This window comes from Pipra filicauda, unplaced genomic scaffold, assembly GCF_003945595.2.
Source record: "Pipra filicauda isolate LSUMZ 115617 unplaced genomic scaffold, ASM394559v2 scaffold5_size6683894_pilon, whole genome shotgun sequence".
NCBI lineage: Eukaryota > Metazoa > Chordata > Aves > Passeriformes > Pipridae > Pipra > Pipra filicauda.
In genome coordinates, this window is record NW_024104754.1 from 4,075,850 (window position 1) to 4,102,810 (window position 26,961).

Genomic DNA, 26,961 nt, shown 5'->3' on the forward strand with positions numbered 1-26,961 from the left:
TTTAGCCTGATTCTTTGCCTGGTAAAATTCAAACAAGGTGTCTGCATTAACTGCAGGTTTTTTGTTGCACTTTTTGTCTTGGTAATGCTATCCTTGTATTATATTTTAGACATGGGTAGAAATGCAACAGCCCCTCTGAAGGCTGTAAGGTTGCTGTTTGGCTTTGGTTCTCACATTAGTGAACAAATTAAGGAACAAACTGAAGTGCAGGGCAAGAGTCTGTTTTATAACCACTTTGTAATTAAAGTATTTATATTGCAGTTAGAGAGAACATTTTCTCTGTAAATCAGACATTTGATAGCCTAATTAGTGGCAGGGGGAACCCAGGAGCTCTTTAGGTTCTCTCTGCTTTGCCATCAGACCTGCCTGTGTATTAGAGCTACTGTGTATCAGTGTTGAAAGACTGTCCAGGCCAAGGCTCAGTGTGCTTTCTCCTTAATGCCTATGCTCTAAAACAGCCATCCTCAAATATGGATTAGTCCTCTTGCTTTAAATGGCAGCAGTGTCTGGTATTCCTCTAGTGCTCGCCCAGGTTTGGCAACTGTTAGAGGTGCTTTTCTTCCTGAGCAGTGCTGGTGGCAAAGTCAAGAGGCACATTTAAATAACAGCAGGAGGAAAAGTATCACTCACTGCTGCAGTAGCTTTGATTTTAGCTGGTACCTGGCTGCCCTATCTAGAGCAAAAAAATCTGCTTTGTCCATAAAATCGAGCCTCCCAAGTTATCACATTGTTACTGACCGTTTGCTCCAAGCAGAGGAGTGTTCCTGCGTTCAGAGCACGTAAGGACTGGGCAGGGGGATGGCCTGGCGTACAGTTAACAAGGTCAGTATAACCAAGGTAAGCAGCCTCGAGGTGCAAGCTGGGTCACCTAGATTTGCATTTCCTAATACCTTCTGTAAAACTGCATATCTTAGTACTTGCTGTAACAGGCATGGTCCCTGTCACTGCAGGGATGCTGCAAATTTGAGATGAATTTTTTTCATGACTTCCCTGTATCTGCAGTGTCAAATACAGACATTTTGTGGGGCAGAGCCTCACCTGAAACTTTGCAGCAAGAAACACAGTATGAGAACTTCTATGAAACTTTTATGTTACTTTTCTCTTGAGGTAGGTAGGGCTGGAGCATCTGATAGTCCTAGGTTTAAGTACTAAAAACATTCTTCTGGTACTACCACTTGGCAGAACACGTACCTTTTCGGACATAGTTAATAGGATCATGGTTCCTGGTGTTACACTGCCCCGAAGCAAACCCACCTCTGTGGGGAAGCTGTTACTGCTCTGCTTTTCCTACTCCTGCTCTACTCAGCCAAGACTGCACCGCAGAGGGATAGTGTGTGTATGTGTGTGTGTTTGCACCAGGTATTGGGGAGACCTCTGCTATTCAGAATCAATAAATGAGTTGACAGGAAGATGAATGACAAGGTGACAAAGGTTGTGGGGTAATAAAAATAAAAGCTGACTGTGAAGTTACACTGAGTGATGCTACTGTGGCCAGCCCGACAATAAAAGTGAAAAACAAAACTACATAATTGTTGCCTCCAAACTAGTACTGCTGTTGAGGTGACAGGGCTTGGAGTCACTGAGGAGTTGTGTGAAAGCAGTGAACAGCATAGAAGAGTTGAAAAACAGGAGCCCTTCCACAGCATCCTGTGGCATGATAATACTTGTCAGGACTATGGCTTTCCGTACTTCCTAATTGCACGGGGGGTTGAGGACACTCAGAAGGTTAAAAAAAAAATTTATATAGTATGGAATTGGGATAATCTAAAATTGTTCCTTTAGCTTTCATGTGCAGTCATGTGATGCTTTCTGATGGATATGCAAATCCAGCACAGTTAAAAAGTCTGGGAAACAAAAATCTCAAGACTAAACTCACCAGCAACTGTATCATTTTACTTAGCATTACTCTAACTTTGTGAATAATGAGCTAATGGAAGGCTGGATTCCTAATCTGATGTCTGTCTTTAAACTCTCCTACAGTAGTATTAAACAATTTTTGTGGATCCTACTCTGCCCTTTCCCAGCATCTCTATGTCCTTCTTTTTAACAGATGTGCCGTGAGGTCTTGCAAAACAACTTGGGTTTTACGATTACTTAAATGAAGTCATGCATAATACTGCAATAGACAAAATACTCCTAAAATTATATAGAGCATAAGTAGCAGGAAAAAACTCACTTCAGATTAAGCATGCCTTTTAGAAGTTTTGTAAGAAGATATGGTTTTTAATGTTCACAAACAATGTGTCTTACAAATCATGCATTTTTTGTACTGAAAAAATCCACAATGATTATGTGCAGTGAGTTCCTTTCAAGAGTAAACAAAACAATGCTATTTGTTTGCCCAGTTTTTATTCTTTTATAAATCATAATTTAAACTCCACAACAATTCATTGAGCATTGATTCCAAACAGTGCACTTGGCTGGCAGCTAGTATGCTGTTTTCCTTAAGCACCAAAGTAACAGCAGGGACAAGTGATGCTTGTTGATCAGAGACACAAGAGTGTATTTCTAGAAGAATTACTCTAAAATGTACAGAAATTTCAGTTGGAAAAAGGCATAATGCTGACAATGTCTTAACTGATTTTAAATGCCTTTGGAGGGAAGATCACAAATTTAAGTAGTGTTCAAAGAGCAAAACAAAAATGTAAACTTAGCAGAGACTTGAAACTTTGTGCTATGTGATCTTTCCAAATGACAGTTTAAATTACGCTGAATGAAGCATTAGTAATGCTGACAAGGCTGTGCAATTGGTTATTGTGCATATCTGTTACATGAAGGCTTAGCCTTGGAAAACTAGGGAGGATTTCTCTTCTTTAGGGAAATAAACATGCATGAAGTAGAGTTTAAAAAGTTTAATGAACTGATAAAGCAAAATCAAACACTGTCAACTTTTATACTAAGTTGAAATAATATATTAAATATAAAGCAAGTATAAATGTGTAAGAAAAATGGGAAACATACTATTGCATATTTATAAAAAAGTATCAGAAGCCAACCTGTTTGTCTTGCAAGAAATTATATTTAGAAGGCTAAAATCATTTATATATATATCAAATCTATGAATATAACAATAGATAGGAACAGTATATAAATATGGCATCTTTAAATATTTACATATATACGGAAACTAGTCAAAGTGGTGCTATAAGAAGGAAACATCTGTTATAAAAGTGAGATTACAAATTTTGCATACATCCATCTGCATTACACTATTAATTTTCCACTTGCATCTTCCATAAACTAATTAACAACTTTAAAATTATCATTGCATAGACTTGAAAAATATTACCTAATTCTGCATTCCACCTCACAGTAAAAACTATCAGGATAATGATACAAAAATAGTAAAGAACAGTAGCCAGCTGTACTGCCCTTCAAAGTTTAGTCCCTGACTTCTTGCTCTTAGGAACAAGAAAGACATTACCATCTGTAGTTTGCTGCAGTGAATATTCACTAGGAGAGTAAGGCTTTCCGTCCTCATCACGTAGCATGCTGAAGACCTCGAGGTATAAGGTGGTTAGTTGCTTTTTTATTTGGCGGAGGCTCCTGTCATGCTCTCCTTTTTCCTTAAGCAATTTCTCTTTCTCATCTTTTAGGTGAGTCAAGTCTTGTGTCAGTTCCACTATATTTTCCAGTTTTCTTTTACGGCAGTTTTGAGCAGCCACTTTGTTCTTGCCTCTCCTCCGTATATCTCGAATAAGTGTGAGCTGGGCTTCATTGAACTGCTCCTTAGACATCATTTCATTGAAGTCCTCAACAGGGAGATTGATAATTTTTTCAACAGGAAAAGGGATCTGCAGAGCTTTTGCTCTTTGCTCATCTCTTGTGAGATGAGCTTCAAGGCGGCTTGAAGGTTTATCTTTTGTGAACGGAGCTTCGGGGTAGCCGGGAGCAGCAGGGGGTTCTTTCTTTGGTGTCTTTGTACATGGCAAACTTGGTGTTTGAGTGTTTGGCCCCATGGAAGAAAACACTTGATCCTGGAATTGCATAGAGTGCACACTAGCATTGCTCTGCAGCACACTTCCAGGAGCACTATCCATGTCTTCCATTTCAGAATCACTACAACCCAAAGTCTTATCTCCATAGGCAGATGATTCCACAGAGTGTTCAGGCGATGCTATACTAGAACTTGCATTCAGTGAAATACCAGAGTCAGAGTCATTACATTCTGGTCCGGTCCCTGAGAGGTTGCCATTAAAAGCTTTACAAAGTGAGAAGTAAGAAAGATCAATAGGTTCACTCAGAACCTCCGCAAGGGATTGACTGATAGTGTTTGTCGTTGCTGCGTCACCATTCGCCTTTGTATCGATAAAGGTAGTGTAGAAATCCTCACAGAAATCAGAGTTGGAAGGGGACGTGTCATTTAAAGAGTTCACACTCAGCTGGCTGGTGTCTTCTGGTGGCAAAATGCTGGAAAAGGGACCCTCGATACTCTCCAGGAAATCAGGACCACAGTTAACATCCTTTTTCATCACACGTAATGAGCTGCAGTAATGACAGCTGTTGTGCGTCTCTGCTGGCTTGGTAGCAGGGCTGGTGATTGTGCTCACCTCAGCCAGGTTATCATTTTCAATGTTAAGACACTAGATGGGAAATGCAAGGGAGAAGTTGAGAAACACATCTCCAATTGATAAACTCGTTTTCTATAACCTCCAAACATTAAATATTTTAGCAATCAGCACGCACATAAAAGGGGTATTACAACACTGCTGTAATCCAGATGACTACAGCACACTTGTACTGTGGAGAGGCAATCTAGGAAGATGACAGATATAAAAACATGAGCCCAAAGCAACTTGTTCTGGACAAAGCTATTTAGATAAAGAGAGTAGAACATCTCAAACTCAGAGCAAGTTGCTGAAGAGACCCATTGCAACGCTTTAGGAAAGATGCATGGAGACCTCCTGTTCTGGTAATTGCTAGTGTGGATCCTGGAGCTGCCAGGTCTGAACTTCTCACAAGCACCACTGCTAGGAATGGCACGAGTACAGTAAATGTGAAATTCCTGAATGAGACTCAATGAGCATTACTAGCAAGCAATTACTTTTAGGACTCTTAGTTTCATGTTATGTTTCCTCAAAACCAAGATTCTTTCAGGATTTACTGAATGAAGCAGCTGTTCAGCACAGAGAAATGTAATTCTTGGTGAACTAGGAGTACTTAACATGAAACCTGGCAAACAACTTGCCTCATACTTTTAGTTAAGCTGGCTAACACCAGTGTGAGCATCAGACTGTTGCACTGATGGGCTTTCACTGGCTACAAGATCAACATTCTTTCCAATGGGGTGGAAGTTTCTTAACTGAAGCTGAAAGAAGCAGGCCTGCTGTCCCCAAGGAATTAGGCAATTACCAAAATGATTCTGTCTCTCTTAATAACAGGACCCACACACTGATTATTTAACCAGAGGTTGTTCAAGGCTTAAGCTAAGGTTTTCAATGTGAGAGCTCTGTTTTTCCATTTCTCTAAACTTAATTTCTAAAAGACAGTGCCCTCAGTTTAATTATCCCACCTTTTTTCCCCCAGAAAATTATTCAATTACTATTCAGAATTACTCCAAGATTCTTTTGTTTTGGTTTCTTAATGTTTTTTCACCATCACTGCTCCCTCTTCACCGCCAATTGCCTTTGCCACTTACGTGGGGCTTTTAAGCCTACCACAGTAATAAGGTTAGGAAACTAGAAAAAAAATTGAAAAATATAAAATGATGAAGGAAAAAGGCAGAGTGGCAGAAAAAACACAATTCCTACAAATTTTCACTTTATTTTTTTGAAATATGATTTGGATTTACGGGCATTCCACCTAGCAATCATCTCTTGTACTGATAGCATAAAGTAGAGCAGCATAGTGCTGGAGCATGGTGACATTCTACAGTAACATATTTGAAAATAAATTTATTCTCGTTTATAGTCAAATCTAAAAAAAAATATAAATAAAAATATAAGGATATGATTAAAAAAACCCTACATATCCTCTGTATTAGCAAAGTAACTTTTTTGTTCCTTTGGAATATCGAATTTTGTACATTTAATAAGTAGTTCTTACTGAACACATATAAGCAGCATTTATATAAAATATACCTGACTCTTCTATGTACCTAAATACATGTTCTATTATCAGCTTTAAAAAACCTCTTCCTTAGATGAAATTTGAATGCAAAAGTAACTATAAGTGATTCATACAATCAGACACTGCAAAAAAAAAAATTTACAGTGCTTGTGAAAACAATTCCTGTTGTAGATCCATAATTCAGAAGTGTCCATTTTTAAGCAGCTGAAATTTTAACGATGTAATAACGCTGCAATAAGTTGCATATAGAGGCAAACAATGACTTGCTAAACATAAGGAAGTTCTCTTTGAGAAGTTAGAGCGTGTTTTATTAAGGCCTATCCATAAACAACTCATTTCCTTCTTTCTACAGGTTTTTCAAGATATTATTTTTGAAAAAGTTAAAGCTTATATTGAGTTACAGGCACCCTATAGGTGTAGAATCCAACACAACAGTCATAGTCACCATCTGTTCAGACGCTATTGTACTGCCTTCTCCAAAATACCACAGTCTTCCAAAATACCATGCTTCATTTTTCAGGTGGTTATCACACTAACCTGTAACTCTGGAAGGGACAATAATTCTTCCCAGACTTGCTCTATGTTCTGCATATTCTCTGCATCAGTGGGTGGAACTAGATCAGGTGATTCAGGTGGCTGAGTCTGATCAGAGGAAATGAAGGCTGTGTTGCTATCAATCTGAGCAGGAACCAATGACTGAAATGCAGCTGAAGAAACCTGAAATAAAATAAAATAAAAATTAAAAAGCCAAACAAAGCAACAATAACAAAAAACCCCACCACACAAAAACCCCCCTCAAAAAACCAGATTTGCATTTCCAAAGCAAAAATCTAGTTTTTAGAGTTTTACCGTTTCTGCAGAACAGACAGGTATTTCCTAAGAAAAGCATTTTTGTAAACAATGGGATAATATCAAAATATTCCCATGAAAGGTGTTTTCATATTAAGGAAAGAAATGGGGAGGGGGAAAAATCTAGAAACTGCCTGGTGAAGGGCCTATCCTTGCACATCAAATAGTCTGGGTCAGCAGATGGAAATAAATCAACTTGAAGGCACTAATCCAGAGAGCTGTGCTGAGCTCACTGTCAGAAACTGAGCAGCCCACGACCACTGTGTGCAGAACTTGGTGTGGCTGCACCAGCTGGCCTGACAGACCGAGCCCTGGCTGCAGGACTCGGAAGCGGGAGGAACACAGGAGTACCAACCACTCCACTCCCTCCAAACACAGCACTAGTTCAAGCCTATCACACTGCTTTATTCCAGCTGGAGCCAGCTTGAGGAGAAAACTTCAATCAGACCACAAATTAGTATTATGCTGAAGACGAATCTCACTCAGAAAAGACATGAGACTGACCCTGTAAAAGACCACCCATGAAATTGCTGTATTGATCATTTTTACCTCATTCTCATCTATAAATGGGAATGCTTCTGCCAAGAGCTGCATGCAGTCATCAAAGGACAAGGCCTCTGCTTCTGGTTTTGAAGGCTCTGTGGTCTAAATAGGAAAGTTATGAAAAAAGGTCACTGCATCTTTGAATAACTGAAGAATCTTCCATTACAGTAACACACGCAAATTAATTTTAGGCAGCCACTAGCATTATGCCTTTCTGTGAATGGAAAAAGGGTTAAACACACTCACAAACACATATTGGAGTTTACCTGTGAAAAAACAACTGGCGGCTCAGTATTTTCTGACTGAATGCACTGAGCTGGCTGCACAGGAACAAATTCACCTGTCTCTTCGTCTAATTCCAGCTGAGCCAGCAAGGCTTTCTCCTGCTCTTTTTGCAGCTGTTCTTGTCTTTCCTTTTCAAGTTTCTTCTGTTTTTCGAGCTCATACTCCTTCTGTCGTTGACTAAAATCAAAAACTTCACGTCTTGCCCCAAGGTCTATATCTTGCCTCCAAAGGATGTCAATCAAGTTCATGTCCTGTAACAGAAATACTTTTTTTAAGCAAGTGTCCTCCCCATCAGAACTGGTTTAGAACAATAGCAAAGCTTCTAACCTCTGTGTCAAATGGGTGGACTCATGTAACTTAGTCCTATTCTCTTAATCCTACAAAATTATTGAAATAAAATATGGCTCTATATGACCTTCCTGAAGTGTGTGAACTGATGGTTTGGTTTCTGTGGCCCACACACAGGCTCATGGAAACCAAGAATTTATTGCATTTGGTAAGGTATTACACAAACTAGCTAGAGGATAAATATATTATTCTTTTTTAACTTGTAGAAAACATTAAGCTATAGAATGAATTGTGTCACATTAAGAAAGTCATTTTAGGGGAAAGAAGAGAAATTGAAAAGTTTGACCATGTAAATTTTTTTTCATGTGATCTTGTAAAACTGTAAAAGCTGACTAAAAACATGATGGCAGCTTTCTGAAGTAACTAAAATAGCCATACTGCAAAATGTATTTTAAAATATTTATGTTCCATCCTGGTATTAACCTTAAAGATCAGCAGAACAGAGCTTCAGAGTTGGAAGATAACGTGGTTTCAAAGACACCAAGTGATGTAACATCACTGTAGCACTAAACACAATTATTAAGACTATTATTGAAAAATTGTAATTTAAATCTTAGATGTTCTAGATGTGGTTGGTTTGGAGTAGCTGAATATAAACAGTGCTCAAAGGGTTTCAAATACAGTTAATCAGCTGGCCTCTGGTTCATTACAGAGTCCATCATTATCAGACAGCTAACAATAACCTTAATTTCTTGGAAATCAGCTACCCCTTGCACCCGTAGTGTTTCAGAAGACAAATTCAGTTGCTATTTATGAAAAAGCAATAGGTTAATACTACTTGCTTTGGCTACAATTACTTTTAATTTATTGCATCAGGGGTTTTTTTGGAGGCTGAGGGACAAGAGGGTTAGTGGATTGTTTTGGTTTTTTACTGTTCAAATATTCAATATTTTTACAGGCTAAAGTTGAGACTATTTTCTTTATAACACTCAAAACTTATCAATATGTATGTCTGTTGATACAGAATTTTAATACTTGGTAGCCACATTTCTCAGATGGTAAGTGCCAAGCATTTATCTGGTGCCTGGAAGTTTGGATTTTACGTCATGTTTCATTATGCTGAAAATTACCCTTTGGGGCAGCACATAAAAATAACATTCAGTGTTGGGCATCCTCACCAGACTAACACACTACAAATAACACACCAAACAGTGCATTTCATTTAAAAAGAACCTTTCTGGTTCACTTAGCAGCTCTACACCCAAGATACAATTTTTTTGCCATCATTTCAAATTAAAACATTCCCTTATCTCTAAAGGTTATTTTCAAATAAAGAAGCAAAATAACCTGAATGCCAACTCATGCTGCCATTCAAAACAATCACTTATATACAACAGTTATGGCAAAAAGCTTTAGGGAAGGTCCACATTTGAACAAACCAATTCAGTTCTCTCATTTCTTTATTAAAAATTCTGTACCATTAGCACTCATATTTACATATGGCAGGAATGACTTATACTAATAACTAAAAAAATCACTTTTTAATAAAATTGGGTAGTTACATAAAATATATGGGTATAACACAATGCAGGCACTCCCAAATCTAAAAAAAAAAAAACAAACAAACATTTAATATACCTTACTGGGAGAGACCAAACTCAGCTTTAATGGCCAGCAATGAAGAAGCTGAAATAATTACAGTGGCTGCCCAAGACAATGTTTGGTCTTTCCAGATTGGCAGAGTAAAATGAACTAATTAAGTTCTGCAGTAATTGGAGATATTGCAATATGGTACAGCTTCATTAAGGGCCAGTAGTTTACCAGCTGCTCACTGTCTCCTGCAGCAGCAGATCCAAAACTGTTTCCTAGTCTCTGAGCATTTGCAATATGTTCTGGATAAAACTGCAGGATCTGGATTTTAGGGCTCACTTCTGAATTATTCATTTACAAAGCAACATTAAAAATGTGAATCAAAAGATGTGTGTATATAATGCACAAAGCTGTGAATTAAGAGAGCTGTTTTCCTCCATGAGTTGTAACAGACTGCAGCACAAAAATATCAGAATTGGTGCTCAATTTCAGTTTAAATCATGTAAAACAAAAGTGAACAGAAAAAAAGAGCTACAGAAGGCAAAACACATTTTTCTTAGGAAGAAAATTCACATAACCTTAGTGCAAAAACTTACGGCACAGCTATTATTTCTTTCAGCCATTCTACTGGCAATATTCATTATCAAAGCTAAGTAGCTTTGGGTGCTGCCTCAGTTGTGGGATGAGATCTCTCCCAAGACACCAGCTGACCAAAGAAATTGCTGTGGCTGTACAACTGCTGTGTGCGTAGCAGTCAATTCAGCAAGCAGGATTCTTTGTTGAATGAATATGTTTCCATACTTGTCAGGATCTTGAGTTGCTGTTTGACAACTGTGACAGCTCCTGTCACTATTTTTCAAGGTACCATATTTAGGCCAATGTCTTATCTCTGGCAAAAGGCTGAGCTTTGCCAAACAGCTACCCTGGAGAGCAATGCTTCTTGGGAGTATCTTTATTTATTCTATTTAGTAGTTGTATTTGTGGCACTAAAAACCAAAAGCATGGGTTGTTTTGTTGTCTGTTGTTGGGTTTTTTTTTATTATCACCATGTAATTGGAAAGGAGCTCTCCTATTTTCAATTTGAAAAGTTCTACATAAATACAGCAATATTAGCCTTAACTTTGAATAACAATTCAAGTAATTACATCTCAGCCTTAAATAGGCTACATGGAGGAAGTGTTCTTCTGGTCAGTATGCTGATATGTAGTATCAAACACTGATTTAAATATTAACCTGCCATTTAACACTTACCTATAATTTCAGTCAATGCTTTTAGTAATACTGCCCTTTTTAAGAAAAAAATATTCTAGGCATTAGTCCAAAGCCTCAGGTCAAAGTTAACGGAGTCAACATTGACCAGTGATTCATTAAGGAGTGAGTCACAACCACCAGCATAAGGTAATGGCAAAGAACTCTTAAAAAAAAACTTTCAGTCTAAAGCAAACATTTTGCAATACTGTTCCTTCAGCCTCCCCTCAACCTTCCTCTTTAAATTATTTCTCTGCATTGTTGAACAGCATCACACACGTACACACAGGTATCCACACAGGCAGGCACTCTAAGTTTATCACTGAAGCATTTTTCCCCTTCTACTGGGAAAGCATCCCAAAAGTAACTGTGTATTTGATGTCTGGAGTCCACGTGCACAGAGAGTCCTGTGAAAGACTCAGCTGACCCAGGGCTTGTTGCTGCCCTTCAGAGCCATGCTAACCACTTCCCTTAATATCTCACATTTACTGCAAAGGCACTGGCCTCATGTGACAGACTCCACAAGCGCCCACTTGTTCTTTCCTCGGTTGTGCAACTCCATGAATTGCATCAGAGGAAACGATGGCTTTGGCAGAGCCAAGAGGCTGCAGGACGAGCCAGGCCTCCCCTGGAGGAGGAAGGGCCTGCGTGCAGGAGGGACTGCAGCCACAATGCTTCCCCCTCGCCTCTAGAGCTGAACACCAACACCTACACTGAGGGGAAATACATTACAGTATTCAACATGGGTATTACTGTTGTCCAACATTTTAAACCTCTGGGAAAATAATATGGATTTAATATCTTCCCCAAGCAGACAGTAATTTAATTTTGGTTATATTTTCTTCATAACTCTGTAGGCAGAAAAAGAACTTTTCAACAGATGACATGCTTTGCTTTCCCATGATCCATGTAAGCAGGAGGTGCCTTGTACTGATGGTTTGATTTTTCTGTTCATTTAGTGATATGCTCTTCCAATCACATTGATAGCTTAGTTTGGACATATAAAGGCACTTTTAATAAGATAAACATAAATGTTAAACAATTCACATTAAGCCACCATCTGGCCCCCAATGGAAATTTTCATGTTTTGGATTTACATATCAGCATTTGCCATCTGGGCAAAGTCTGTTATACATTTTATGAGAAAATCTCTGACTACATTGTAAAGTTTGACAATTAACCCTTATTGCTCCTAAGCAAACATTTGCAGAAGGGTAAACAAGGGAAAGCGACCCTGTTTTCATGTTACTTTCATAGACTGGCTTTTGTGCTTTAAACAAAATGTTAATCTTTTGTTTTATTCCTGTCTCATATATCTGACTGGTTTTGGTGTTGTGTGGAATATAATCCATTTACAGGTAGCACTGGTAGAATGGAAACGATCCAGCAGCCCAAGTGTCAGCAGAGAAACAATCTGTTATCTCAGACAGCACCTTCAACCTAGCTATCCCCTTGATACAGAGCACATTGTGGGGTTTGTGCATTCACTTCTTAAAGTCCTGCCTTTTGCAACATAAACTGGGATAACGCTAGCAGAACCGCTCACTAGACAAGGATTTATTTTCCTCTCCCGTGATCTGTTAGCATCTAACCCCAAAGAGACAGATGATTTCACATGCCAGCATGAGTCAGTGAAAGAGGAACAGAAACAATGGCTATTGCATCCAGCAAGGAGCTCAGACCAACATCCCATGAGGAGCAGGAAAGCACTCCCATACCTTACTCACAGAAACAGACATGGCAAAGTATCCTTCAATTCTTATTTCTTTTCCAGAAAGCAAATGAATGAACGAAAAGCACCTTACAGTGTGTAGGAAGTGTAGGAAGTGAGGATCAAGGACCTGAGATACAGCAAGGCAAGAATGAAAAGGAGGCCATAAAGTAATAAAGCAAGTGCAAGAGGAGCTGGACACGTCTCACCACTTAAGAAAAGCACAGTGGAAGCAACAGCTGAATGTCTTTCCCTCATTATTCGCTGGAGGAACCGATCTTGTTCAAGTAGTTTTTAAAAATTATTTTAAAATCATGTAATGTTTTCAGATGATCTCTGTCATCACCATAACTAGTCATTGGTTTTCTAAATCTTTTTCAAGGTAAGTTACTTATTTACAGCTTATAATTACAGAAAAAAATCCTGGACACATAAGCCTCATGCTTGAGAGAAAGCATAGAAAGCAGATGAAGTTAGCCCAACATCAAAACTTTTTCAAAACAATTGAGAAGAATGGAGAAAAGGGAATGGCAGAAGTTATCTGCACTGCAAGGCAGAGAGTTACCATAGCAAATTTAGATGCCCGAATTTAGGGTTTGGAAGCGTGACAGAACAGACAGCTGTCAAACAAAGCCATGTGACAGCAACCTGTGATTTGTGATTATACAAGGTCAAATCCCTGACTGCCCTGCGGAGCTGTCTGCTGTCCCACATTCTTCACCAAGACCTTCCAGGCAATCAGGGAGCAAACACGGTGCTTTTGAGTTTAACGGGTGTCTTTTTTCCGTCTTTCATACCTGTGCCTGGTATGGTGTGACTGGACTCACACTAAACCAGTATGTTTTAACACTACACCAGCCTGCTTCTGCTCCTTGATGCCTATTTGCCCTTCCTGGCCCTAAAGTCTTTGGATGCCTGCATCAGGAAACATTTTTTAAGCCCTGGCAGGCTAAACCTAAGAAAGGACTCTTAGAGTTGAAAAGCCCTAGCTTTAAAGAACTGATGTTGCAAGACAATTTTCACTCCATGTCTACATAAATAAGACTGTTAAAATATGCTGTCCATGCTGACCATGTGTCTTTGGACATTCTGCTGCCTCCAGAGAGACAGATAAGATCAGTTCCTGAAATGTTAAGTGTGTGTAGGCCAATTTCTATTTTCTCCTAACATACATCTCATATTTCAGACTGTACCTCCCACTGTATTCCAGCATGCTCTCCTAATAAATGCCAAATTGCCAGGATCTACTCTTATAAATTAGATTAGTGGAAAAATTCCTTGGCTAGATTGTCCAGCATTCTTAAGAAAGCTTCGCTACAAGCCTTGTCTGGGCATTACTCTGACGAAAATGGAGAGAGGCTCTGCCTGGCAATTCTGGATACTACTCACCCACTCTCCCAACCCTCACACCAGAAACATCTCCTCTGAGCAGTGGATGACTTATGTATTTCACCTGAAGCAGCACCTTCCAGGAATGGTTTCAACAAAGGCTATGTCTGTAAGGTCTGTAAAGCTCTCAACATGATGGTTTTCTTAAATACACCCCATGGCAGGCAAACTTTCCAAACTGCCAGGGAAAGCATATACCTTGTATATTTCTCCAATAATAGTGAAAAGACAGGTTTCTTTAAGCCTGAAGAACATAAAATGAGCAAGAATGTAACTGCAATAAAAAATAGCTGTTGTAGGCTGTTTATGGTCATTAATGTACTAACTTTATTTCAATTCCAAAAACTGCAAAATCCTAATGCTAACAGTAAGTGAGACCGTAGCAGGTAGAGAAAGACACCTTCATCAGAAAGACAGCAAAGAAAAGAAAAAGGAACGACATAAAGCAGTTTACTTTTTCACTTTGGTAAGTTTTCTCTTTTTTCTGCAAAATCAATCAATCCCTACTTCCCTGCTACTCCTTAAAACACGGACTGTGTGCAAGAGCCTCACAGCACTCCCTTCCAGCCTGGGGCACAGCAGCAGGAGAGACATTCTCCTCTCTGGCTCATTAATCTCTGGAGTCAGAAATACATATATATATCCTTTTCCCACCACATCTGGTCTGCCTTGAGGTGACCATTTATGGTACAACCGATCAGGGGATTCTTGCTCAGTGCTGCAGATCTTTTTGCAGAAGACAGAACATGAAACAATCTCAGATACTCCAGAAGTATCTGTGCTTTCTAAATTGTTTAATCAATACATAGTGTAGATGGTAGCTTTAAAATAATAATACAGTTTAATACAGAGGGGCTGAATGGGCCCAGGACTCAACATTTAAAAAAAAAAAAAAGAAATCACACACACCCCCAAAAAACCCCAACCAACCAACCAACCAAAAAGACTGTCTCATCTGCACAGCTTACAGAAAGCAAAATCTTAATTCTGACACTGGCACTTATTTTCTTTGTCCAATACCCGATTTTTCCAAAGTTATCCTCTAGTATTGAGGATTAGATCTATCATGCATTGTATTTGCTCCAAATTCCCCTGCTTTAGCTGAAAGGAAAAGACAGGGTAAGGTCTAACATGGTGAGCTGCTGACAGTGAATTTTTCTTGAATAAACTGAACTATGCCCATATTTTCAAGTGCTACCCTGACTGCTAAGAACAAGCCAAAAATGGCCAAGGGTGTCATGTCACTTCTTCAAACTTAGTCCTAAATCTCTTGACATCCCGGAGTGCCTTCTGGAACATCAGTATCCAAAACAATGAGTTGTACATGTTTTCAGAACTTTGCCGTTTCACTTAGATGGGTTCTGTTCTTCTCTTTCCAGTCTTAATTATACTGTGTTAATCCAATTTTCACTTTTTCATAGTGTATTTGGGTTGTAGTGTTATGGTCCCTTCTACTCAAAGTCTGATTTTCTGTTTCAGCTTAACAGAGCTATTTGCTCTTTATCTTGCATCAGCAGCATTACAAAATTATTAAGTCAATAAGCACACAAGGTTAATATATATTCAAGTTACAATCTATTACACAAGTTGCACAATGAAATTAGGAGGCTGGCAAAAATACAGGATTGTTTTCTATGAGAGGGTTAGTCCATCTATTTGTTTTTACATGCTTGATACATCAACAAAATACTGCTGTGTTGCCTCAGCAAGTAAAGTGGGTGATTCTGTTGCGGTTGACTTTCTAGCTGTTGTCTAATCTGTAGGTGCTGCACCACATAACTCCATTTTGAAAAGTATTCAAATAGCAGCCATCTCAGATAGACCAGCTTTTCCTGAAATGAAGTAGATTTCTTAATGGCTTTATCTGTGCTTGATTTTCTTCCTCTCAAGTTAAAACTGCATCATAATACAATGGGCATTCATTGAATTTCATCATTTATACAATAAAAAATCCCTATATGTAAACAAATAATGTAAGTAAAATACTGATCTTTTAACAGTAGGAATCCAAAAGCCTTTGTGTTCCAATTTATTTTCTATATTGAACCTACAGTACTTGGAAAACAATTACCTGTTAAATGAGTATCTTCAAGCTATCCTGCAGTAGTCAGCCAGGTATGTCCTCTGTGTGGACATTGCCACAGGATACTCATTAGTTTATCCACAAGAGGACTTGTTTATAATAACGGCTCAGTCATCTGGGGAACATGATCCAGTCAAATTACAGCACATTCGTATGTCCAATGAAACAAATCAGGAAGCAAGAAAAGATGAACATAGGAACAGAGGAAAGAACTGAACAGAACTGCAAATGACATTTATTAGGTTGTATTAACCTTGGGTTATAACCTATTATAGCCACTATTTTGATTTCACACTTTTTAGAAAAGCACGTTTCAAACCAAACATGAAAACCGTGTATTTGTTTGAGGGTAAAAATATTCTCCAGGATTATTCAGAATCTTTCTTGTACCACACATTTTCACCACACTGGGATATTACTATAAAGCCCCCATTTCTAGCTGGCATTTTGCTGATGGCTGGGCAAGTTACAGGGACAGGCACCAGATGGGTCATTACAGCCTGGACGTGGAAACTGCTGTGCTCTAGTACTACAAGAAGCACGTTTCCACAAGTTCCATCTCACTGATCTCACAAGCAACTTACTTTGTTTTTTTTGTTTGTGGACAAACTACAGCAGTAAGCAACTAGAGTATCTGGGTGGGTTACAAAACAATCAGGTTCACCACATGTCCTGCCAGCACACATCTACCAGCCCTCCTTCAGAAGCACAGACATCTTACCTGGTAAGGCTGCACCAAGGAAATTCCACACGAATCAGCCTAGAGCACAATCTTAAGCCTAAAAGCTTAAGAATACGGTTATATTGCAGGGAATAGTGTTTGCTCCAGATATGGGCAGATCTGTGATGTGCCCACATCTGGCAGAGTACGTAGATACTCAGTTCCCACTGCAGTCTGTGGGGCACAGCTGTTAAAACACCTTTGTGAGTCAGTCTTGCAATTAATGTGCTCTTTTCACATACATAATTCATATAGATAATGCTGGGAATTCAGTGTCAGTCCATAGTTCTGACTAAATAAGCAGGGTGAATTTTTTTGAGTGTTCAACTTCTAATACAATTAGAAAGATTATTTCGTTTCTAAAAGGGGAGAAAAAAACTGACCCAGAAATAAGGCCAAAATTACATTGCTGTTCAACTGGTCACCACCGGGCAGTACAGGACTATAACAGATTGGAGAAAGGGAGACCCAGAGGCACATTTTCACTGTGGTGACAGTATCTTTCCAAACAAGTTATCTATGGTTAAATGGTTTATTTGACAATATGAACAGCCTTCATTAGTGACATACTACAAAAAAGCTTCAGTCAATAATAATACCACTCATCTGTGCACTGATGACCAAAAACACTCTCCCTAAATTGACATGAAACATCACAGAAATCGTTATTTAATTTGCATGAAAGGACTTTGTATAGCTTTTCCCCTTCCTCTAGCCACACCATTATGTATGTGAGACTTGTCTTTCCATAGAATGAGGCAAGGGTAGATTTTACTCATTGTCTTAAGCACTTGTAATTCACACATTTCTCAGCAAAAAGTAAGCCTCTAAAAGTCATCAGCCCCCACAAAGGTTTCAGAAAGCTCTTCCATGTGAAGGTCCTGTAAAGTTAAACAACTAAATCAGAAAGTTCAAGAAGGGCCAATGTGTCAGGCATCCACATGTAAGTTACCATTTCTGTACACAATGACAGTTTTTACTTAAAAAAGGTAAGCCCATTGAGGAACTGAACAACAACTGGGTACAAAACTAAAGCTTTGTCTGTGTGATGCAATCCAGCCCTCACTTTTAAATTTATAAATTCCAAAAGCAAAGGGATCTAATTCATCTTCCAAGGCATAAATCAGAGTAGGTAAATGGTTTTATACTTCTTACCAAAGTAATTGTCAATATCCTCAAAAGAACAACAAAACTGCAAAACTCAACTACCAGTAATTGTGTCCTTCCATCTAAATCAAAAGCCTCCACTGCCCACCATTTCCCTTGGGGCTTCTTCCGTGTCTGTCCCCTTGGAGTATACAGGACACTCATAGCCCACACACCCAATTATCACAAGGATGTCTCTCTCAGCCTTCTGATCAAGTAGGTAGATGTACCTAAGAAATCAAGGCAGAGGCCATTTCCTGACGTGTCCCCTCATACGCTTTACCAGCACCTATGACAGGCAAAACACAACTATTTACCACAAATAATAAGCATGTCAATATACCTTTTTTATCCACAAGCAGTAAACATACTGCAGGTATGATAATGTTAAATATGAGGGGGAGGAAGGCATCCAGTTTGCAAGTATATTACAGTACACTATATTTAGCAGATCGTTTCTAAAATCAGCATTTATAGCTAATTTTTCTAGCAGAAGACATTACAGAATATTTTATTGCTTTCCAGATATAATTAGAATCAATTTGTTGAGCAAAAATGTTAAGATCACTTGTAAATTAAGAAAAATATGGAATGCAAAGAAAATGTCAGTTTTGGATCTTACGCAGTTTTCTGTTGACCAAAACACTTTTCTTCCTTGTGCCTCAGTAAATACTTAGGGAAAAATGAGATTATAGCAAATTATCAGTAAAAAAATTGCAAGATTCTAAGGTTTCTCTATAACACAGTTAATTCAGACATGGAAAGACAGATCCTGTTAGGGTAAATCACTGCCCATTGACTCAGCTATGAACTGTTAATTGTTATTACTAGTTGCATTTTATAAGACCTTGTTCATCATCTCTGCCACATACATCCACATTTCACCAAAAACTCCCATCCCAAGCTTCATTTTGAGTTTAAAATAATTCTATGGCTCTGACCTTAGTAACAGTTTTTCAGAATAATTTAAAGCACTCAACTGTTTCATTATTTAAGTGGCTTCCATTCTTCATTTTGCCAACAAAAAGAAACTCTGAGAGATGTCTAGACATGTGCACACTTTATCAGCTGAGCAAGGATTCCCAAGAGTGGTTGGTGCAGACTAGATTCCTGAAGTGGCAGATGATAAAGGATCACAAATCGAGCCATAAAACATTCCACGGCACTACAACATTTCACTGAGTCACAACAACTTATACTAATTGAAGAACTGACCTGATAATATTCTAGTTCAAATACTAAAACCAAAATAGAAAGCATAGTATCAGAAATCACTGTGCTGTAATTCTCTGTTACAACCTACACATCTAGGAGACACAGAAATATGATGTGCATTTCCATAGCCAAAGAATTCAATTTAAATAATTTGGAAGACCAGCTGTTAGAAGTCACGGTTTAGTTTCAAATATAAGTTCTGTTTTTCATATTATGCTATTTCACTAGCATTATTATTTACTGACTTTCATTTTCATCCTTAGGTATCTTAAATCCAATTTGCTTCAAAAGTCTACTCAGATTTTTTTGATTTATTTTACAAATATCAGTGGGACAATCTTCCAGAAACTCCTCAGCTGACACAGATCTGCTGAAGACTCATCTACAGTAGAAGAAATTAAACCAAGTGTGAATATAATTCAGTATTATAAAACAGAAAACATGTCCATGCATCTCATGTCAAATAATTCATAGCAGATTGCATCAGGGTCTACAGTACATTTGTTTCAAGGGCACTTAATGACTGTATTATCTGCACTGGTGCAGACTTATCAGTGACTACTTCTGTCATAGTGGTGAAGACAAGCATTAGTGTAACAAGCTGGGGTGGAATACTCGTACTGACACGTCTTGTATGACCTCTGCCGCTACAGTCTCCCTGTTCTCCTTCCGACCATGAAGCATCTGAAAAGCTCACCCATCCGAGCTGAGCTGCACCAACCTTCAGAGCCACCCACTCATCCCTGCCACCCTCTCCTGCCCATTGTTCTGCTACCCAGATGATTGTGTCATCTGGTCACATAACTGCACGCAATCTAACTGGAAATACCCTGATTTATAACAAAATTCAGTCTTCTTACCCAACAGCACATAACCCAAACAAACAGTTCCTAAGGGTAGAAAGAAGAAAGGATCAAGTGTCCCCACGCAGATGCTCAGCTGCAGAGCAGACAGAAAAACCGGTCATCTTACATGGGAGCAGACCTGCATTGACCACGTGCTGCCTGGGAATTCTGAATGGGGATCTTCCAACAGCCCAAGCAGTACAGGAATTGCTCCACTCCAATTACAGCAATAGGTAGGAAGATATTAATTTTACCACAAGGGTTCAAACAAACAAAACCCCCCAGGATCTTTCTATCATAGCTCTTTACAACTAAATGGTGGTCATGACCTGACCAGGAAGCAAATCAAAGTCATGGCAGCTTTTCACATAACTCAGCTGTTGAAAAGTCACTGCTTCAACATTTTGTAGGTATTAATTTCAAACACAGCAAATAGACACACCCTTAATCATAAAACAAACCTGCTCTTAAGGCACGCTATCAATCAAGTTCCTTCTGAGTCAATTTCCCAAGTACGCAAACTTTGTTTTCCAAGCTGTCTCCAGAAGTGGAATTTTTGTTATACTTACAAGAGACAGCATGTAAAATCAATACAGCAAACAGCAATAAAACTTTGAAACTGCAAGAGAGAGGTGGGGACAAGGAGGGAAAAGTGGGTATCTTTACATTTCATAGCAAAGCAGAAGATACTTCCTTAAAAGGTTTTAAAGAGATGGTTTCAAACTGGTCTTACATAACTTGTTGCTGCAACATCAATCTTAAAGGAACTTTATTTTCCTTTCTCTTCTCTTTTTTAATAAAATTGCTCATAATAATACTGCAGAAGTGAGACTAAAAGTCTTAAGACTGCAAGACATGTACAAGGTTGGGTGGTGTCAACTCCCTCAGTACTGCAATAGCATTAACAACAAAGGTATACTTCTTGAAATGGTTTAGTTAACCTGTCAAGTAATAGTCATTTACAGTACCTTAAAAATAACTTTGCTAAAAATAAACACTATTTTATATTCCTTCTTCCCAGTATAAAAACTGCAACTAATCAGGCCAAATCAGAAATATGAACTGACATAATGAAAAACTTCAAGTGGATCTGTAGTGTATAAATTGCACTCATGTAAGTATTATTTCTCAGCTATACCCATCCTACTGGAGCTTTGCCAATGAATACTTGTGCTAGGGTTTAGTAATATACTACTGAGCAGGAGTTATACTCTGCTGATAAAATAATGCTAACTTGAGTAATTAGCACTCTTATTATCTCCTAATAGCTTGCTAAGATCTCTGTGAACAACGTATCAAAACACTTATTTTAGAGTGAATATTAACATAAAAATTAAAAGGCAAACACAAAGCCCACGTATCAGCACATAACATTCAAAAATCAATGTGTCAGTTAAAGAAAGCAGAGCAAGTACTTCACCAAGAATTCAAAATGGCAAAAGACAGATAACAGAAGATCCTTCATAGGATGAAGACGAATGCTCTTCTCCAAAGTAATAATTAAACACTTTTAAATTAAATATTAATTTGAGTAACCAAGCAGTCTGTAGCAACAGCAAGTAAAGATAAATGTATGGTGCCAAATTAATATTTAATTTAAATGGATGGTTCTGAGAGACTTTGCTTCTATTTGAAATAGACACTTTGCTTCTATTTGAAATGTTGGCATATGCATGTCAAGGTAAAACTAATATTAAACGAAGAGAATCTGCTAGGGAATGTATTTTTTCATTTCCTTATTTTAAAAAGTTGTAAAGAAAAATTAAGAAATATGTATCTAAAAATCACTGAAACAAAAAAAATACCCAGAGACAGAGCTGTTCCTGCACTTGCTTCACAGAGCAGTAATACTGCTCTTATAGATTAGAAAAACTTGAGTGCTGTAAGAGCAATTGACTTCTTGCTGCTGCCAATTAATACGTGACTGTCACTAGCCTTGTTTTTCCCATACAGAAGGCAGTTATGGGGTAGGAAAGCTGAAAGTACACAATGCCTATCTTTACTTGAAATGTATTTGCCGGTATCTGTTTCAGATAAGCCTTCCATGGTTTTCAGCAGTTTTATCCACCACAGATAGCATTGCTGGCTTCAGTTCTTACCGGCTGGTTTAATTGTTTACCTCAATAAAACAAATATGCCATAAAAGTATTACAGTTGAACAGTCTTGAGCAGCATTTCAGTTCACTGTATATCAGTCACCCTTGGATAACACAAATTCAAAGCCATGACTTCCAACTCCTCCTCCATTATTTTTCACTGGTCTATATAACAAGATTTGCATAGGTAGCAGATGAAGTGTTTTCAAAAGCCATTAAACTAGTTTATTGCTGAAAATGACTAATCTGACCACTGTGTCATATTCTTTCCCCTTCACCTAAAGCTGTATTCTGTGGTACAAAGTTTAACTTTGGTATAATATACTGTATCAGAAAACTGAACATATTTCAAACTCTTTCAAGGTCTCTAGGAATGTGCTATATTAAAATAATAGGTTACTTAGGGTTGGAATGAGATGGAGGCCAAGGCAAACTTTAACCAGGTGATTAACCTGGAGACTTTGCAGGACTTCTTGCTGGCTGCAACTCAAGCACTGCAACTCAAGCAGGACGGGATTAATATTTAATTCATGCCCAAGAGGTTACTGCCTGGACTTGTACTGCACCAGCCTCAGCCAAGACAATCACTGCCAATACATCACGCAAAGTGGTCTAATTTTAGTGAATGGTTTAGTCATTTTAAAGCGTATCTTTATAATTGCAAGGGAGGGGAAAAAGAAGAAAGTAATGTTTGGGATACAAGAATCAATCTAATTCCTTCTTCCCGATGAACCACACATCCAGTGTTACAAGCATGGGTACACCTGGCATCATTTACTGGCATCTTCAGCTGAACTTTCTGAATTATCTCTTTCTCCCCTAAGCTCACTCTTTTTTGAACCTCCAATTGACTATTTTCACTCTCCTTAAAAAGTCTACTGCATTGCAAAAACGTTCAGTGATAAATTCCAACAGCTTTTGCTGTTTGGGGTTTTCTTGGTTGTATTAAAGGACAAAATATAACAAAATTTTACAGCTACATATGAAAAATTCAACTATAGTTTGAATTGATTTTACTTAGAACAAATATTTCACTTAAGTCCTTCCACTTGTAGTTTTCCTCAACATCAGCTCACAAAGCCCACAAAGATATCACAGATTTTTTTAAACAAAGTATGTTCAAGATGCTATTGCTATATTCATTTCAGTCAGGATCACAGAACTAGCAATATCTATCAAACGGGTATTTTTCTGATTTGCAAATTTAAGAGGTAAAGAAAGTAAAAGAAACAAAAGGGTATTCAGGTGCAACAACAGATACAATAATCTGACACTTTTTCAGTAATTTCCTTGTCTTTCTGGACTATACATAACCTGTTGCATTCTTATTCAGGATGACTATTATACCATCTCTATTTTTTTAATTAAAAAAGAAAAAGAAAAAAGTAAGAGACAAAGCCAAAATTTATTCTTGCTCACAAATGTTATTGGGAAGTGTACACAAACTTTCCTAACCACCCACACAGTGCTATAAAAATGTCTCCAGTTCTTTAAAGCGCAGAGAGCATCCAGCTGTCCTCTGCTTACACTGGATATTCTTTTTTGTTACAGTTTAGTCTCTTTCAAACATTTCCCAACAAACTTTCAAAGCCAAACTCTTCTCCAACTTCAAGTGCTAGCAACAAACTTCTTCAAAGCTCAGATTTTCTGAGACAATTAACTTGCACTTCCATCGATTTCCAGTACAATTGTAAATTCTTAGCACATTTGAAAGAGAAACTACAGAACAGGATTCATATGATGGATATTTACTGCACTAACAATAACATCCAATTAGCTGTTTTCCTGAACAGATTGACATGATCAACTCCTACTAGACTACATTCATTTCAGCCAAACGTACTACATTGCATTATATCTAACACTGACTTAAACGAAAGATATTCTTTTGTGAGTTTTGAAGGAAAGAAAGCTCTACCAGTACAGCTTGATATCACAAGGTGAACACAGAACAACTGGGAGGGTCAAAATAAATCACTTTTACTTAAGAAAGTGGTTGTGATACTCTCTCATCTACTTCCTCCAAACTTATCCATCATTTTGATAGATAACTATATGCTCAGAAATGTGATGTTTTCTTATATTGAAATTTATCCACATAGATACATAAATAGATATTTTTACAGATACCTTGATCAGATATTCCTATTCAACAAGGTTATTAAACCTCATTATCAAAAAAATCAACCAACTCAAAAAGCAATGACTTGTTGCCAGTCCTGAATGGTGTACTTCTTTGACTTGCCTGCAGAATCTACCTCATGTGGAAATGATAGGCTATGGGAAATAAAAAATAAATCTACTCACTTGACAATCTAATGCAGGATGTCAAGAAAAAAAAGTATGTGCAGTTCCTCATTAGAGCCCTTTGCACTGAAGAGATCACACTTAATTGAGCTGGAGACTCTTCAGGACAGTTCTCTAGGTAGAAAAACCCAACAGATACACTTACACGGACACTCAGTTATTGTCTGTTTTGCCAGTTGTCACAATCAGTCTTACTTCAGCCTAAGTGCAACCCACAACTTCATTTCTGTGTTGGAAAGGGAATTCTTTTTCCTCTCTTATTGTTGTGAGGCTTAAAACTTAGTAAGAGAGGAACTTGTTGAGCTTTTTTTTTTTTTTACAAGGTTACAAGCAACCATTTCAATAACCTCAAATTTACTGAAGAGAACAGCTACTACATCCTGCCTTTGTATGTGTGATTTGAAACATCGTGACACTTGTTCCATTGCACTTTTTTCTTGGATGGTCTGAAGTCCATGTTCCTCACATGTAAGAGGCAACATTTCATTTCACCTCTGCATGCAGAGGTGCATCCTATTTCCAGGCAGAGGTGTACAATAAGGGAATATCTTTTTCAAGAATATGGCAGGCAATAGCACTGCTAACTCCCGCACAAGTGTGTAGCAGAAGGTGGCGACTTTTTACATTCTAGTTAAGGAGTTAGATCAGTCCCAGTCCTTCACACTCACCTTTACTGCTATGAGAATTGCTACCAGGCATATAGAAACTAGGAGCTCGTACTGCACTTGCACAAGTGCACAAATCCTTCCCCATCTGTTGGCTCACAGAAATCTGAGGGGTTAAATGAAGATTGTGCTCCCTGTTGCTCATTGTGAGTGAACATTTTATGGGAAAGGATACATAACTTTTCCATTTAATAAATACAATTAAAACTATATGTCAAAGATGATGATGATTATTTGCCATCTGAAGAACACAATGCTTTTTCAGGCTAGGTCTGTAAGAGAAGAAGCCAGCAGCTGCTGAACTCAGGAAAACTGCAACAGACGGCTTGGTAGAAAAGGTTTGACAAAGCAGGCAAATGAGTAACAAAAATAAGGTTTTGGGAAGAGAAGTCACAGTTGATGGAGGAAGAAGGTAGAAAAGCAGGTACACAGGAATTGGTCTGTCAATGGTCCCTCAGGAATGATAATAGAAGTATCTCGATAATATAGGCAAAAACAAATTCACAGGGTATTTACATAGCACAGGCCAAGAAACTGATTTTTGCTACAGTATTTTCCAAGAAACCAAGAAGGAAGCAAAGTGGTCATGGCTATGCCACACACAGCTAGAAAAACAGATAGGCCAAGCAGAGCCTAAGACGGAAAAGCAACTGTGTCCATTGAACAGAAAAAGGTATATCCAATACTGCTAAAGTGATATTACCTGTAGGAAATACCCACTTATATAACCTGAACAATGTTAAAAGAAACTCCACGGCATAGCATATATTGTACCAACCCACACTGGAAGATCATCAGAACACAAGAGTCTTAGTTTTGGAGTATTAAAAGAATTAAAATAGATCGAGATGAAGCTTTAAGTATTACTTCTTTAAAGCTAACACTCTGTTGATAAGGTTTCCATTTAAAAGCCAAAGAAAAACAAGATTATATAAAATGAAAATGGAGTTCGATTATGTTTTCAGTTATTCGCCCCGCTCTCGTGCAACTAGTTTGCAACACAGCGGTTCAGAACTTCCCCGGGCTTCGAGAGAAGAGCTTTCTGAGCCACTAAGTACAAACCACGAACACTCCCGAGCCTCCAAGAGATGTGCCCTGACAGAGCCCACGGCCGGCCCGCCCCGCTGTGCCCGAGTCCCGGAGGGGCGTTCCCAGCGGCCGGAGGTGCGAGGGGCGCACCGGCCGCAGCCCCGCACCGACAGCCGGCCCGGGCTCCTCGGGCTGCCTGTGCGGGGCTGACCCGAACCCGAAGCCGTCCCAGGGCGCTGCGTTGTTGTGCAACAGCCCGGGGCGAGCCCGGGCTGCAGCAGCGGGACCCCGCGGTAACTCACCCGAGTGCGGAGCGGGAGCGCCCGGGCCCGTGGGGACAGCGACGCGCGGCTGCGCCCGGCTCAGCCAGCCCCTCCGGCGCCGCCCCGGCCGCTCCCTCGGGGGCGGCTCTGGCCCCTCTCGCCCTCCCGGCCCCTGCGCTGCCGAGGCTGCGGGCGCGGCTGCGGGCGGCCCCGGCTGACCCCGGCCCGGCCGCGGCGGCCCCGCCCCTACCGTGACTCAGCACGTCCGCGGGGGCGGGACGGCCGCACGTGCTCCGCCGGGCGCGTGACGCGCGCCCCGCCCTCTCCCGGCACCGGCGGGGCTGGGCCGCGCTGCCCGCGGGGGGCGGCGGGTCCGGGGCACCCCCGGGCCGCGCTCACCTGTGCGGCGGGCGGCGGCTCGATCTCCATGGCGCGGGGCCGCGGCGCACGGGGAGGCCGGCACGGCGCGGCGGTGGCTGGCCCGACACCGCCCGCCGCTTCGCTCCGGCGCTGTTTGGGGACGGGGCCGCGCCGGGCCGGCGGCCGCCCCCCCCCCGCTCCGCCCCGGCCCGGCCGCGCAGCCACTCAGCGCCCGCGGGGCCCGCGGAGGCGGTGGCTT

At 39.5% G+C, this 26,961-nt stretch overlaps 1 protein-coding gene across 2 annotated transcripts; it reads right to left on the reverse strand.

Annotated features, from left to right (window-relative positions):
- Nucleotides 1-2,332: 2,332 nt before the first annotated feature.
- Nucleotides 2,333-26,840, reverse strand: NFE2L2 (nuclear factor, erythroid 2 like 2). 2 transcript variants are annotated; one of them, XM_027733705.2, is made up of 5 exons: nt 26,742-26,840; nt 7,728-7,997; nt 7,468-7,563; nt 6,607-6,786; nt 2,333-4,583 (listed from the first exon to the last, which is right to left on the reverse strand). In XM_027733705.2, the coding sequence occupies exons 1-5, from the start codon at nt 26,769-26,771 to the stop codon at nt 3,375-3,377; spliced, it is 1,785 nt and encodes a 594-aa protein (XP_027589506.1). In that variant the 5' UTR covers nt 26,772-26,840; the 3' UTR covers nt 2,333-3,374. The 2 variants fall into 2 exon arrangements, with proteins under 2 accessions (XP_027589506.1, XP_027589507.1); XM_027733706.2 differs by lacking the exon at nt 26,742-26,840 and adding an exon at nt 26,382-26,544.
- Nucleotides 26,841-26,961: the final 121 nt, after the last annotated feature.